Below are 12,826 nucleotides of genomic sequence, written 5' to 3' on the forward strand. Positions count from 1 at the left end.
CTGCATACAAGATAAGAACCTTACCCACTGTACTACTTCTCAAACCCTGATAGCTGTACCTTTTGAAGTAGATTTAATCTTAACTGGTCACTTCCAAAATTTTTCTGCAACTAAATATATCTACAATAACTACATTTTAACCTGCTACCTGAGAATAAAAATAATGTGCTATATTATATTTATAATAATAAGTATTAATTATGTTCAGTTCAAACATCATTGCTTTCGGATATTCTGAAAGGTTTTCTTAGGGTGTGATCACATGAACAAAATTGCCAAGTACTGTATTTAAACATTTACTTAAATGTATAAATTATAACTTGCAGTAAGGATAAAACTTTTACTGGAATCTTGATTTTTTCCAAAATTTTATAATTCCTTAACTAGGACTAATGTATTTATTTGAACATGTTAGTAAATAGGATTACATCTATTGTTTCTCATAACTCTAACAAGAATCTATTTCTTTAGACTATACACAGCCACAATTAGGACAGTGATTTCATATCCTAATTGCACATGATTACCATTGAGAAAAAAATAAGGAGCCATTTGTACTAAACTTTTAAATGTAAGTAAAATGTCCCAGAAAAAAAAAAAAAACCCTTTTTTTCTTAGTAAATCTTCAGTACTGATAAGTTAACAGTAGTAATCCCATATCTCAGGGGAAAAAATGTTAAAAATTAAGATACTGAGAAGAATCTCAGTATAAGATGTTAAACATTTTTCAATAAATTCTGGCAATCAGGCAGAGAGAGAGAGAGAGAGAGAGAGAGAAAGAGAGAGAGAGAGAGTTCAGTGATCAAAATATACTCTGTGCATGCACAAGGATTTAGGATTCGTCAAGATTGGTCATCCTTACCCTGGAGCCCCCAGTCCCCATCTCCCCTTTAATTGCGTGCCTATCCTTTTTCCTTGAAGGCCCCTAAGTAGCACAGGGTGCGGCCCTAGATACCTGTGCACTGCTGGGTTTGCCATTGGGTAATCCAGCATTGTACTGCCTCGAGCATTGGACCATACAATCTTGTTGGTTAATGACTTCTGAAAGTGGGTCCAGGGCTGACTGAGCACTGCTTAGGAGGGTCTCACCCGACTCCTGTCCCCCAAAATCAAAGTTGCAATAGCTGCCACCTATATGTTATAAATGTTGTGTACCTGCCACCTATATGTTATAAAAGGTAAGGTAAGGTAAAGGCCCTCCCGTTGATCGTCGATTTGCTCGAGCGGGCCCAGTAACATCTCCATTGGAGACTTTGTTGTTACTGTGTCTGGCATATCGAATACTCTCGGTAGCTTGCCGGGCTCTCCGAGAGGGGTGGAGGAATCGAACTCTGATCAGCCATGTTGGCCACTTGTAAGGCGAACGCCCTACCCACTGTGCTATCGCTCCAGCCCATTTATATGTTATAAATCAACAGTTTAATAAAACAAACAAAATAAAGAAAGATTTAAAAAGTTTAAAATCCAACAATATGTAATTTCTTTCTTTTACTAAATCTTCTATCTCTTGGGACTCTTTTCTGACTCTGGGGAAATCTTCATTTTTATCTTGAATATATTACCTTTTACTGTCCCTTTTAATAAAATTTCTTTACATCACAAGAAATTAATAATACAAATCCATTATTATTTTCCAGTATTTGGTATAATTCTATTCCACTTAATTTAAAAATATCACCATGAACAAAATTTCTGGCCCAGATAGCTATTATCTTATACTCAATGAGTACAGTTAGTAATTGTTAGATTAATATTAACAAGAATATTGTGAAATTATCTATAAAAAAGAGCAAATCTACTATAGATCTTAATTTCATTTTCACAACATAGCATTACAAATTGACATATTTACTCGGCAGTAAAAATGAATATGCTTTAACATTCTGAATTTCTTGAGAAAAAGCTAAGCATCAAATTGCTATCAAAACAAAAATTGGTACAATTCAAAATTCGGAAAAAATGTATGTATATTAGAAATTGAATTTTGCAATATCCATTTTGGAAGTGTCCAGAAGGTCTGCAGCACTTTAACATTATCTCATTGTGCATGTTTCTGCCAATGCAGTAAATTTAGCTTCTAAATTATCTAAAAAGTCGAGGCCATCTTCTTCCTGTTTGTCACTGCAGCAACCCACAGACCCAGCTGGAGTTCCTTTTCCTTCAAAGTTGTATGTAAGGACATAATCTTGAGATGGTATGTGGTCTTCATTTTGATTGCATTTATGCAATTTCTGTAAAATGTAAAAATTGTTTTATTATTTTACATGATTTTATTTTAGGCACTGTGATTTACAATACTGTTAACGACAGCATTTCATGCAGACAGTGTTCCAACACCACACCCTCCACCAGCATGTTCTTTTCCCTCCACCATTGTTTCAGGCCCACACTAGCCCATCCCAACTCCCTCCTACCCCCACACCACAGTGAGCTCAGTTCTGTAGGCCAGTTCTCAGGCTCTGTAGCATTGGACCATTTGTCATTCCACTATGCTTCTTTATATCCCACAGATGACAAAGTTCTGTATCAGTCCCTCTCCTTCTGACTAACTTCACTTGCATGATACTCTCCAAATCCATCCACGCAGTAGCAAACTGTATGATTTCATCTTTTCTTGTCTTTTCTTATAGCAGATTAGTATTCCATTGTGCTGTTTTAAACACACTCCAACATATTAACATGAAATGTATCTTTTATTTACCTTTTATGTTTAATTTTAACCAGTGTGTCCTCTAATGGAGTCCTACATACAAAAAATGCACATGATTGGTCGATATCACAACCATACCATAAAATCAGTATAATTTTACATTTCTACTAATCCATACAAATAAAAAATCATATATATTAAAGGTTTAAAGTATAATATACTTAAATTATTGTTATATGTTTATCCACAAACTTTATATCCAGAGGTGAAGCTAACCCACAAGTGGTCATAAGATGCAGAATAATTAAATATTTGAACTTCAATCATCAAAGTCACAGTGTAGAGTCAGAGTTCTCCTTTACACACTTTACAAACTAGCTGTGATTTTGAGCAAATTACTAAATTACTAAATATCTATAAGTTTCTCCTTTCATCAAATGATCTCACAACATTGTTGTTAAGTAATAAAGCTAAACCAGTGTGAGAAGTACTCCTATTATATGCCAGGACACCATTAATGTGTGATCTGTGATAACTATAAAACACTGTTATGAGCAATTATAAAGTATGTGTATCATATCTATTAAGAATCAAGTTTAATAAGATAATAAAATGTGAGAAAATAGAGATATTCACAGAACATCTTGCTGACATTGAAAATATCCATGTAACCCACCCTGAAATATAGAAATCTGGAGTGTAGACACCAAGCATTAGTCACATCAGACATAGATTTCTCCTCTTTCTTTTTCCTTTTTTTTTTTTTTTTGCCTTTTGGGGTTTTTCCTGGTGATGCTCAAGGGCTATTCCTGGCTTTGCACTCAGGAATTACTCCTGGCATTGCTTGGGGACCATAAGGGATGCCAAGGATTAAACCCAGGTCTGCCACGTGCAAGGCAAACGCCCTACCCACTGTACTATCAGTCTGGCCCTGAAATAGCTTTCTACCACTGGTCCTCTGCTATATTTGCTTCTACCATCTCCTACCTGCATTTCCACCTGCCTCTAACCCAGCATTTATTTCCTAGATTTACACCTTTAAGTATCATTCTTCAGGACTATTTGAGGCCTACATTCCATTACTTGTTTGAAGAACTCTCCTAAGAGTGTTTCTTAAGCTGCACTCCTTAAATAAATATTACATGAAGATTGACTCTCTTTGACACAGGAAAAGGATAGTAGTTGGACGTGGCAAAAAGAAAACAAAATTCAGGGACATAAATAGCTATGGTACAGAATGAAATCCATTCAAAATGCATCAGGAATTAAAGGGTTTCAGGCCCAGTGTTTGTGTTACAGAGACACAGGTATCCTCTGATAAAGGAAGTAAAAATTTAGAACCAGAAAAAATATTTAAATTAGTGATGTTCTACCTAGGCTAGACATTTTAATTATTTGAGGAGCTTTTAAATGTATAAACAAATGAATAACACGGTAGCACTGCACTCTAACACTGTCCTCCCATTTTTATACATTTGCTTGAGCGGGCACCAGTAACGTCTCCATTGTGAGACTTGTTACTGTTTTTGGTATTTCGAATATGTCACGGAGAGCTTGCCAGGCTTGCCATGTGGGCAGGATACTCTTGGTAGCTTGCTGGGCTCTCCGAGAGGGAACAAATAAATAAATATGTAAAAATATAAATAATTAGTAAGTAAATAGCCAAACCAATGAAATCAGAATTTTTTTTCAGACAAAAGTGTTAGTAAATTTTTAAAAGCTTCCCAAGAACTTCTGGTGTGCAGTGAAAATTAAAATTCCCTTTTATAATCCCTTCCTTCACCTCTTTGTTTCCCTCTAGCAAAAATAATATTTACATGGTGACTTTTTTATTTTAAAAATTGTTTATAAATGGACCAGAGCAATAGTGAAATTAGTGGGGATTTTGCCTTACATGTGGCCTACTCAGATTTAATTCCTACAATTATGGTCCCCTAGGTGCCACCAAGAATGAGCTCTGAGCACAGAATCAGGAGTAAGTTCTGAATAATTCAAGATGAGGTCAAAAAATGCAAAAAAATAAAATGTTTATATAAGGCATACTACTTAAATCCATCTATTTGGGTGCAGATGTCTTGTTTTCACAGAGAAATATAGATTCCTGGGGAATAGGGGGTTAATGTTATGATTCTAAAAATGACCTTGTAAAAATATTCTGCAGCAAAAACATTTGTGAGGTAAATATGCACCTAAAATAATGAAACAAAACTATAGTGTGAATATTGACACTGCCTTTTTTAATGAGATTTTAGAAATCAAGAGAAATACAATTGGTGAAACAAAGTTCCTTCTATCACAAATTCAAAGTGCAGGAAAATAAAATGACCAGAGAGTAGAAAAGAAAAAGGGATATATTGAAGAATGTGGCAAAGCAATTTCTGTCCAATGAACACTAACTCCAGTTTTCCATTGTTCTCTGCTGGGGACCTAAATTACACAGTTAGCACCTTAGGGAAACTCACCTCTCCAAGGCGGGGCTGAGTGAAATTGTGCCACTCAGAGTAGGTGTATCTGCTGCTGTCCATCTCCACATGTCCTCCCCTGCAGGAATCCAGAGTGTGGTGGTGGCCATGACCCCTACAGGATTCCAAAGTCTGGTGTCCTTTCATCATTTCAATGGTCTCCTGCCCTCCGTTTCTGACTCCTGATCCCATAGTTCCGCAAAAGCCTTGGTTAGAGTTGTTGACTCTCTGAGTCATAAACCCATTGCCAGAACACTAAAATAAAACAAAGCCATTTATGTGAAGAGAAATGGATTCCAGGTAAAGCTTAGAAGACAAAGGAGAGAAAACAGTTGCTTGTTCTTTTTCATTCGTTCATTCATTCATTTATTCAACAAATGTTTATCTTCAAGTTATGTACCAGTAAAGAAATGCAAAGATTAACACTGTCCCTTAAAGGTTCAAAAAGAGCTCTTAATCCCAATGAGAAAGATGAATAGATAATGACTTGAAGAATGTGATTACTCTGCTATCTGGGTGGGCATAGAATGCTGCATGAACAGAGAACATTAAAATTCACACCCAGAAAGACTAAGTGGAGTAGACTTGGAAATTTTTGAACTGACTCCAGAGAAATGGAAGGGAAACTATACACCTACATGAGGGTATACAATAGTGATTTAGGGGTTCTCATAGTGTTGAGAATAGTTACTACACAGAATTGAGAAAGAGAGAGAGAGAGAGAGAGAGAGAGAGAGAGAGAATAAAGGGAAGAGAAGAAGACCAGAGGTTACAAAGATCTCCATACCAGCCTAAAATAATTATAGTAGTATGAAGATTATGGAAAATCTAAAAGGGGATTTACTCAAAGGAGAAGCAAAATTTTATAAGACATTCTAAGCAGTATTATTAATGACAAAAAATGAGACAAGTATGGTGTCATGGAGATTATATTTGGAGAAAACAGTAAGTATAACCTAAACCAAAGTATAAGCAGTGGTGAATGTTAAGAAGTGGATAGACTTCATGGAGAGCTTACTGGTGCTTAGATGAATGAAGCAGCAGTGGGGAGGCTCAGAAATTATTGCTATACGTGCTGCTTTGCAACCAGAAAGAGGTGCAGTTCACTAAAAGAAGGGCATGCCGGTGGTGGAGAGAATTTTGTAATTATGGGAATAAACTGTAGAAACATGGTAAGTCCAAGACACAGTATGTATACTTAGCAATGGGGCTCAGGTAAAATTTCTGAACTAATTATTTAAGAAATTATAACTCATTAATGAAATAAAATTTCTGAACTAATGATAAAATTTTTGATGTCTCAACCAAAGAGGCAATAGTTAAAATTATGGAAATTAATTAAACTATTCAGAGAAAATTGTAGGTTAAAGGAAAAGACTAAAAAAGAGTCATACTCTAAAGCATGTTTTAAGGATTGATGCATGAATCAGAGCTGTCATAGAATGATCTGGAATAATAATGAGATAATAGAGGAACCTAAGAGTCACAATTCTGAGATCACTCAAAATGGGTTATGGTGAGAAAATCAATGATAACAATAAGGTCTAAGTAAGGCAAGAACTGAGTCACCTAAAGCAAGCACACCCTGAAGGCAAACAAAGAAAAAAAAAAGTGGTCACTAGTGATCTTTGTCAAAAGAATTTCTAAGGAGTCTGAGTAAACAAAACTAATGTCACAGAGAATTAAAAATATATACATTTTCTTCCAAAAGTAGAATTTCGAAGAAAAAGAACTATTGAGGGAACTAGAAAAGAGTTTAATTTAAAATATAAAACAGCCAAACACTAACTTAAAATGAGAACTTTATAACCAAACATTAACTTGAAGTGAGAACTTTACATGAGCTTCCCTGACCAGAGGTAAGAAGTTTAGTTATAGTAAGTAACTTCAACAAGTCAGTTCTAATTATATCATTAATATAAATTTCTCCATTAGAATGAATCTCCAGTGTGAGACAGCTTCCAACCAGTTAAATTTTTTTATTTAATGAATTATTATTAACTTCAAGATTTTAAATTCAGATAATTTACTAAAGGTAAAGGTAAAGGCCCTCCCGTTGATCATCGATTTGCTCGAGCGGGCCCAGTAACGTCTCCATTGGAGACTTTGTTGTTACTGTGTCTGGCATATCGAATACTCTCGGTAGCTTACCAGGCTCTCCGAGAGGGGCGGAGGAATCGAACTCGGGTCGGCCATGTTGGCTGCATGTAAGGCGAACATCCTACCCACTGTGCTATCGCTCCATATACATATATTATATTATATAATGTGCATACATATATTATGCATAATCTATGTGCATATATTATACATGTGTATATACACATATTGTATATAACATATGCATATATTATATTATACATATATATTACTTTCTGACATTTAACAAAAGCCTGATTAGACATTTTGATGTTGTTGTTGTTGTTAAGAAAATGAAAAGGAACCAGTTGGTGGCACTGCTCCCCTGTATTTCTTGCTTTAGGTTACTGCTACAGTAAATACATGTTTAGAGACTTTTCTAAGGAAATGAATTGAAAAGAGACTAACGTGAGGGGTAAGGGAGCCACAGTGCTATGTCACATTCTATTCTACATTCACATACAGACATTTTCCAAAGTTTATTCTCACATGTTAATTATCTCTTTTCTGATTTTTTCATTCCAGCCTGGACTTCTCTGAATTCTTAACTGAAATTCAAATACCAAACCAAAGGCATCACCTTTACTCACTGTGCTAAATGAATCTATACATGTATTATGAAAATGTGTACTATTTGCAAAACTTGCTTGAAATTATGTTCCTGTTTAAATTAGTCATTTTTTCACTTTTTTAAAAAAGTCATGAAAAAGGAAAAGGCAAATAAATATGAGTCACTGTCACTGTCACTGTCCTCCCGTTGTTCATTGATTTGCTCCAGCGGGCCCAGTAACATCTCCATTGTGACAATTGTTACTGTGTATGGCATATCGAATACGATATGATAAAGTTTCTAGGCAAAACTATAGGTCTTTAAATCACATGACAAGTAGAAAAATCTAAAGTAAACTTATAAATAAAAATAGAGCATTAAATAACAAGAAAAAAACATCTTTTAAGGCAATTATGATGAGTAATGTTGAGACACCAAAAGTATTTCATAATTCTGCATTTCTCTATAGGCTGAGGTCAGCTTATAAGAGACATATAAGGTGGAAAGTGAAAAAGAAACCAGAGCAATCAGGTAATAAGACAGTATAGAAATCTGTCTAGAAGAGTGGAAAGCATACTAAGAACCGATAAGGTGCCATAAGGAGGAATGATGCTCAGGTCCCACAGAATCAGAGTTTAGGGTACAGTTACATACTCTGTGTCAGACCCACCCCAAAAATCCAGGAACAACAACAGGAAAAAAAAACAAAAGTGAAATAAATGAAGTGAAAATAAATATGCAGAGAATCAAAAAGAAAATCAATAAAGCAAACTTATGTCATTTTCTGATTCTGAATCCTGGTGCCAAGTAAGTGAAAAAGATGCTTTCGAAGAAAGGCATCTTCACCCTGAGATATAGAAAAACCTTGGTATATAGTCACTGTCTTTAGTTACAGTTTCTATCACTTTTACTCTCCCTTTTACTTTGACCTGCAAGAATAAACATTCTTATTAGTTGTTAAAAATACTTCTTATTTATTATTTTATTATCAACTACCACCATTTTAGAATCCTCATGCTTGAACTATCAAACGATTCCAATCTCTTTATCTCGCATTTCTACAGTCTTTCTGTTCTTTTACATCACTCGATTGATTCAGCCTCACACTGCTCACATTATGCTACTTCAAGCAGAAAAGCCTTTAAATGCTCCCTTCCCAAGAGAACAAGCCCAGAACACTGAGTGGCGCATACAAAGTCTCATGCCACACTCCTCAGCTGGAATATATCAGGTTCCGAGTCTCTCTTTCAATACAATTCTTTTATTCCACATTAACTTATTTACTATTTGATGAATAATTTCTAAACTTTCAAACCCATCATGTTATCTAAGTTCCTTGGAAATTCTTTTGACAATAACTATAAGCCACATTATATAATTTGTACCTCCTTCACTACACTTTTCTGATTGATGCAGACGGCAGGATGATACTTAGAAGTAAGTAAGTAACTTTGAATTAGTTTTCTCTCATATTGGTGCTAATGATTTTCTGACATGTTATCATGCTTCTATTTATTTTTACTGCCAAAGAAGTTTATATTTCCTACAATTCCATTGAAATCATTTTTTTCACAATTTTATTTTTATTTAATTAAAAGTTAAAGGGAAAAAAGGTACTATAAATTTGACAAATGATGAAAAGTAGGTAATATTTCCATAGTGTGAATTTAAAATATAATAATGTTGATATGAGAATACATTCACTTCGGTTGTCATGAGTTTCATCTTAGATAGAAAAAGCATCACCTTCAACTTAAAAAAAAAACAAAGGTTAAAATGTGGCACATTTTGCAAATACTTGGTGGTCAAGGAAGGTATACGATATGCTGTAAACCATGTATACTTATTCATAACTTTTGATGTGAGGTCACATGAAAGACAGTACATCTGTTAAATTCTATAAATTATTAAAGCAAAAAAAGGGAAAGTTTCAACACCTCATCCTATAATATTGTGATTTATAAACTGAGCTGAAATAGTAGAATTCGAAATCTGATACTACCCATGTAAAGTAAGCAGCTTTCTCACATTTTACCCAGTTGTGAGGAATCTCTGCACTGTCATTAAAATTATTTTTAAAAAGTAACATGTTTTCATAAGAAAAATTTTATATATACTGTCCAAATAAAGAGACGGATAGTACAAAGAACCTTAGTGATCTTAAGAAATATAATATAAGGAAAGAACATAACAGTAACTAAATTTTCACACTCATTCCAACTCTGTTTTTTAAATAAATATGTACATATACATATTTGTATATTTTATTAGTTATCTTGCAACTTTTCAATGTTTTTGTACTAAAAATTACTATAGTTGATAATCAAGTATAGTTGAAAAGACAAAAAATATCATAAGATTCAAATTAAATAGTCATGATATCAAGTTTTAAGTAACAGCACAAGCGAGTAGAAAAAAACTAAGATAATACTTCTGATTTAAAATTTTTAATAAATGAGAACAGAGAAATAGTACAGAAATAGACAAGATGTTTACCTTGTATGACCATAGCCACCCCAAGTTTGACTCCCAGCACCACATTTGCTCTCTGCACCCCAACAAAAGTGACCCCTGAACACAGAGCCGGGAGTAGTATGATGTGCCCATCCCAAAATTCAATATATACCACTACATAAATATTTAAATGTTGATAGATAAAATGTGTGCTGTATATAATCTTATCAATTTCAAGATATACTCTTAAATTTCAAAATATCTCCATAAGATTGTGTTGTAGGAGGCAGATAGCACTGTAGTACTGTCCTCCCATTGTTCATCGATTTGCTCGAGCAGACCCAGTAACATCTCCATTGTGAGACTTGTTGTTACTGTGTTTGGCATATGGAATACAGCTTGCCAGGCTCTGCCGTGTGGGTGAGATACTCTTGGTAGCTTGCCAGACTCTCTGAGAGGGGCGGAGGAATCAAACTCGAGTCAGCCTGGTTGTCTTCATGCAAGGCAAACGCCCTACCCACTGTGCTATCGCTCAAATAAGATTACTTGGGGTCAAGGAAATGGTACAGAGAATAATGTGTTTGCCTTATACGCAGTTGACCCTAGTTCAGTCCCCTGAGCACAGTCAAGAGCTACCATTGAACACAGAGCCAGGAATTAGCTGGGTGTGGCTCAAATTCTGCACCAACCAACCAAACAAACAATTAATTCATTAAAACAGCATACTTACCACCTTATCATCTCCAGGTGCTTCTGTGTTTGATATAATTAAATTTTGCTGTGCTAAGTCTTCAGGAAAGCCTTTCTTTTTTTTGGCGCCAACAACTCCACACACTAAAGTTAGCAATACAGCTAAGTTGGAAAAAATAAAGCAGATTTAGTATTTACAAAATGAACACTTATCTTTTCTTTCTTAACTAACTAAAGTTTATAGGCTCCTACACCAAAAATTGGCATATATATCCCCAATCAAATTCACCACCTGTTTATATATGACAGAGGGAATATGATTTTTGTATTTTGATATTGGTGAAAGAGTAGAGTATAATAGTCTGTTACATGTAAAATTCAAATTTCAATGTTTAATCAATATTGAGATGCAACCAAATTCATAGTTTAAATATTTTCTATGGTAGTTTTATTGCTAAAAGGAAATTTTGATTGTTTATAACTCAATCCCATGACCCACCTACAAATTTAAAACATATTTTCTGACATTGTACGAAAAGAAATGAACAAATCCCTAACTGCTTATTGTGACCCCTTATCACTAATATGCAGCAGTCCCTCCTCCCCTCATTTGTTATTCTTTGGTGATGTTAGTCTCCCTGCCACCTCAAAATTTCTTAGGGCTTTTGCACTGACATTCCCCTCAGACTAATAGCTCCCTTCTCACCCCCAAGTATTCTCTGACCCTGTCACCTCTTTCAAGGTTTAAAATCAGTGTTAAGATTGAGGCCTGGGGGCAGAGAGATAGCACAGTGGATAGGGCATTTGCTTTGCATGCGGCAGACTGGAGTTCAATACCCAGCATCCCATATGGTCCGTGAAACACCGCCAGGAATAATTCCTGAATATACAGAGCCAGGAGTAACCCTTGAGCACTGTTAGGTGTGACCCGAAACACACACACAAAAATTTAAAAATTAAAAAAAAAAACTCCCGCAGAAGATTTGAGCACTAAAATAGTATTAAAAAATAAAAAGATTGAGGCCTGACACAATCTATTGAAAATTACAACCAGCAGCAACAATATTTAAAATATCTACACACACACACACACACACACACACAGTAGTAATTTATATCCTAATTACATCACTTTTTTTCCCTCTATAGTGTTTCCTGCTCAGACTTTTTTTGTCAGGTTTGTTAACTAGTTTGTTAACAATCTTGCACAATAAATTTTTGCCATATATGTACTCTATATATATTCACTGTATTGAATTGACAATAAATAAATACTAGAATTACATTTCTAAGTGGTCCACTTATATTAGCACAGTAAGTCCTAAAAGTGAGATTCCTTAAAGTAGGTTACTACAGTTTTCATCATTTAGAGATGAAATAACATGCCATACAGAAAACTGTGCAAATAATAGAGCTGGGGTACAAACCTAGACAGTTTCAGAATTTTTATCTTAACTATCACTCCCATCATTGAAGAAAGAAGCAGCAGACACTCTAGGGTGGATGGTTAGATGAAAATTAAAAGAGAGGGGAAAATACAGTACTACTGGGAACTACAGAACTGGCACAAAAGTTAATGAGACTAAAACCTGACAAGACATACTCAATAAAAAATGATGCTGTTAACTTACTATCTCACATAAGCCTATTCCTATAATGACAAAACAGGAAATGAAAATGGCTTACAGAAGCAGAAATTTTCATTAAGTAGAAATTTCAGATGGTCTAGGACTAGGGCAAAAAAATCAAAAACTTATACTGTCATTCTAGATAAAGTAAAAGGCATTTTCAACAGGTGAACCAAGCATAAAATATTTTAACTCAAGAAGGAATTTTTGCTCCCTTTCACAGAATATCTAGATATCTAGATATTACAGAATA

General features: G+C 34.7%; 1 protein-coding gene across 3 annotated transcripts in view; it reads right to left on the reverse strand.

The window, feature by feature from the left end:
* Positions 1-2,033: 2,033 nt before the first annotated feature.
* The window catches only part of DSC3 (desmocollin 3), a 37,887-nt gene continuing 27,094 nt past the window's right edge, over positions 2,034-12,826 (reverse strand). For 2 of the 3 annotated variants that reach the window (XM_056138263.1, XM_056138264.1), the window contains 3 exons: positions 10,986-11,107; positions 5,113-5,367; positions 2,034-2,231 (listed from right to left, as the gene is read on the reverse strand). In XM_056138263.1, coding sequence (XP_055994238.1) covers positions 2,034-2,231; positions 5,113-5,367; positions 10,986-11,107 — 575 coding nt within the window. Of the gene's footprint in view, positions 2,232-2,716; positions 2,744-5,112; positions 5,368-10,985; positions 11,108-12,826 lie in introns of those variants that run through there. The other variant, XM_056138265.1, reaches the window with a different exon arrangement.

The sequence above is a fragment of the Sorex fumeus genome, unplaced genomic scaffold, assembly GCF_029834395.1.
Source record: "Sorex fumeus unplaced genomic scaffold, SorFum_2.1 ptg000128l, whole genome shotgun sequence".
Taxonomy (NCBI): domain Eukaryota; kingdom Metazoa; phylum Chordata; class Mammalia; order Eulipotyphla; family Soricidae; genus Sorex; species Sorex fumeus.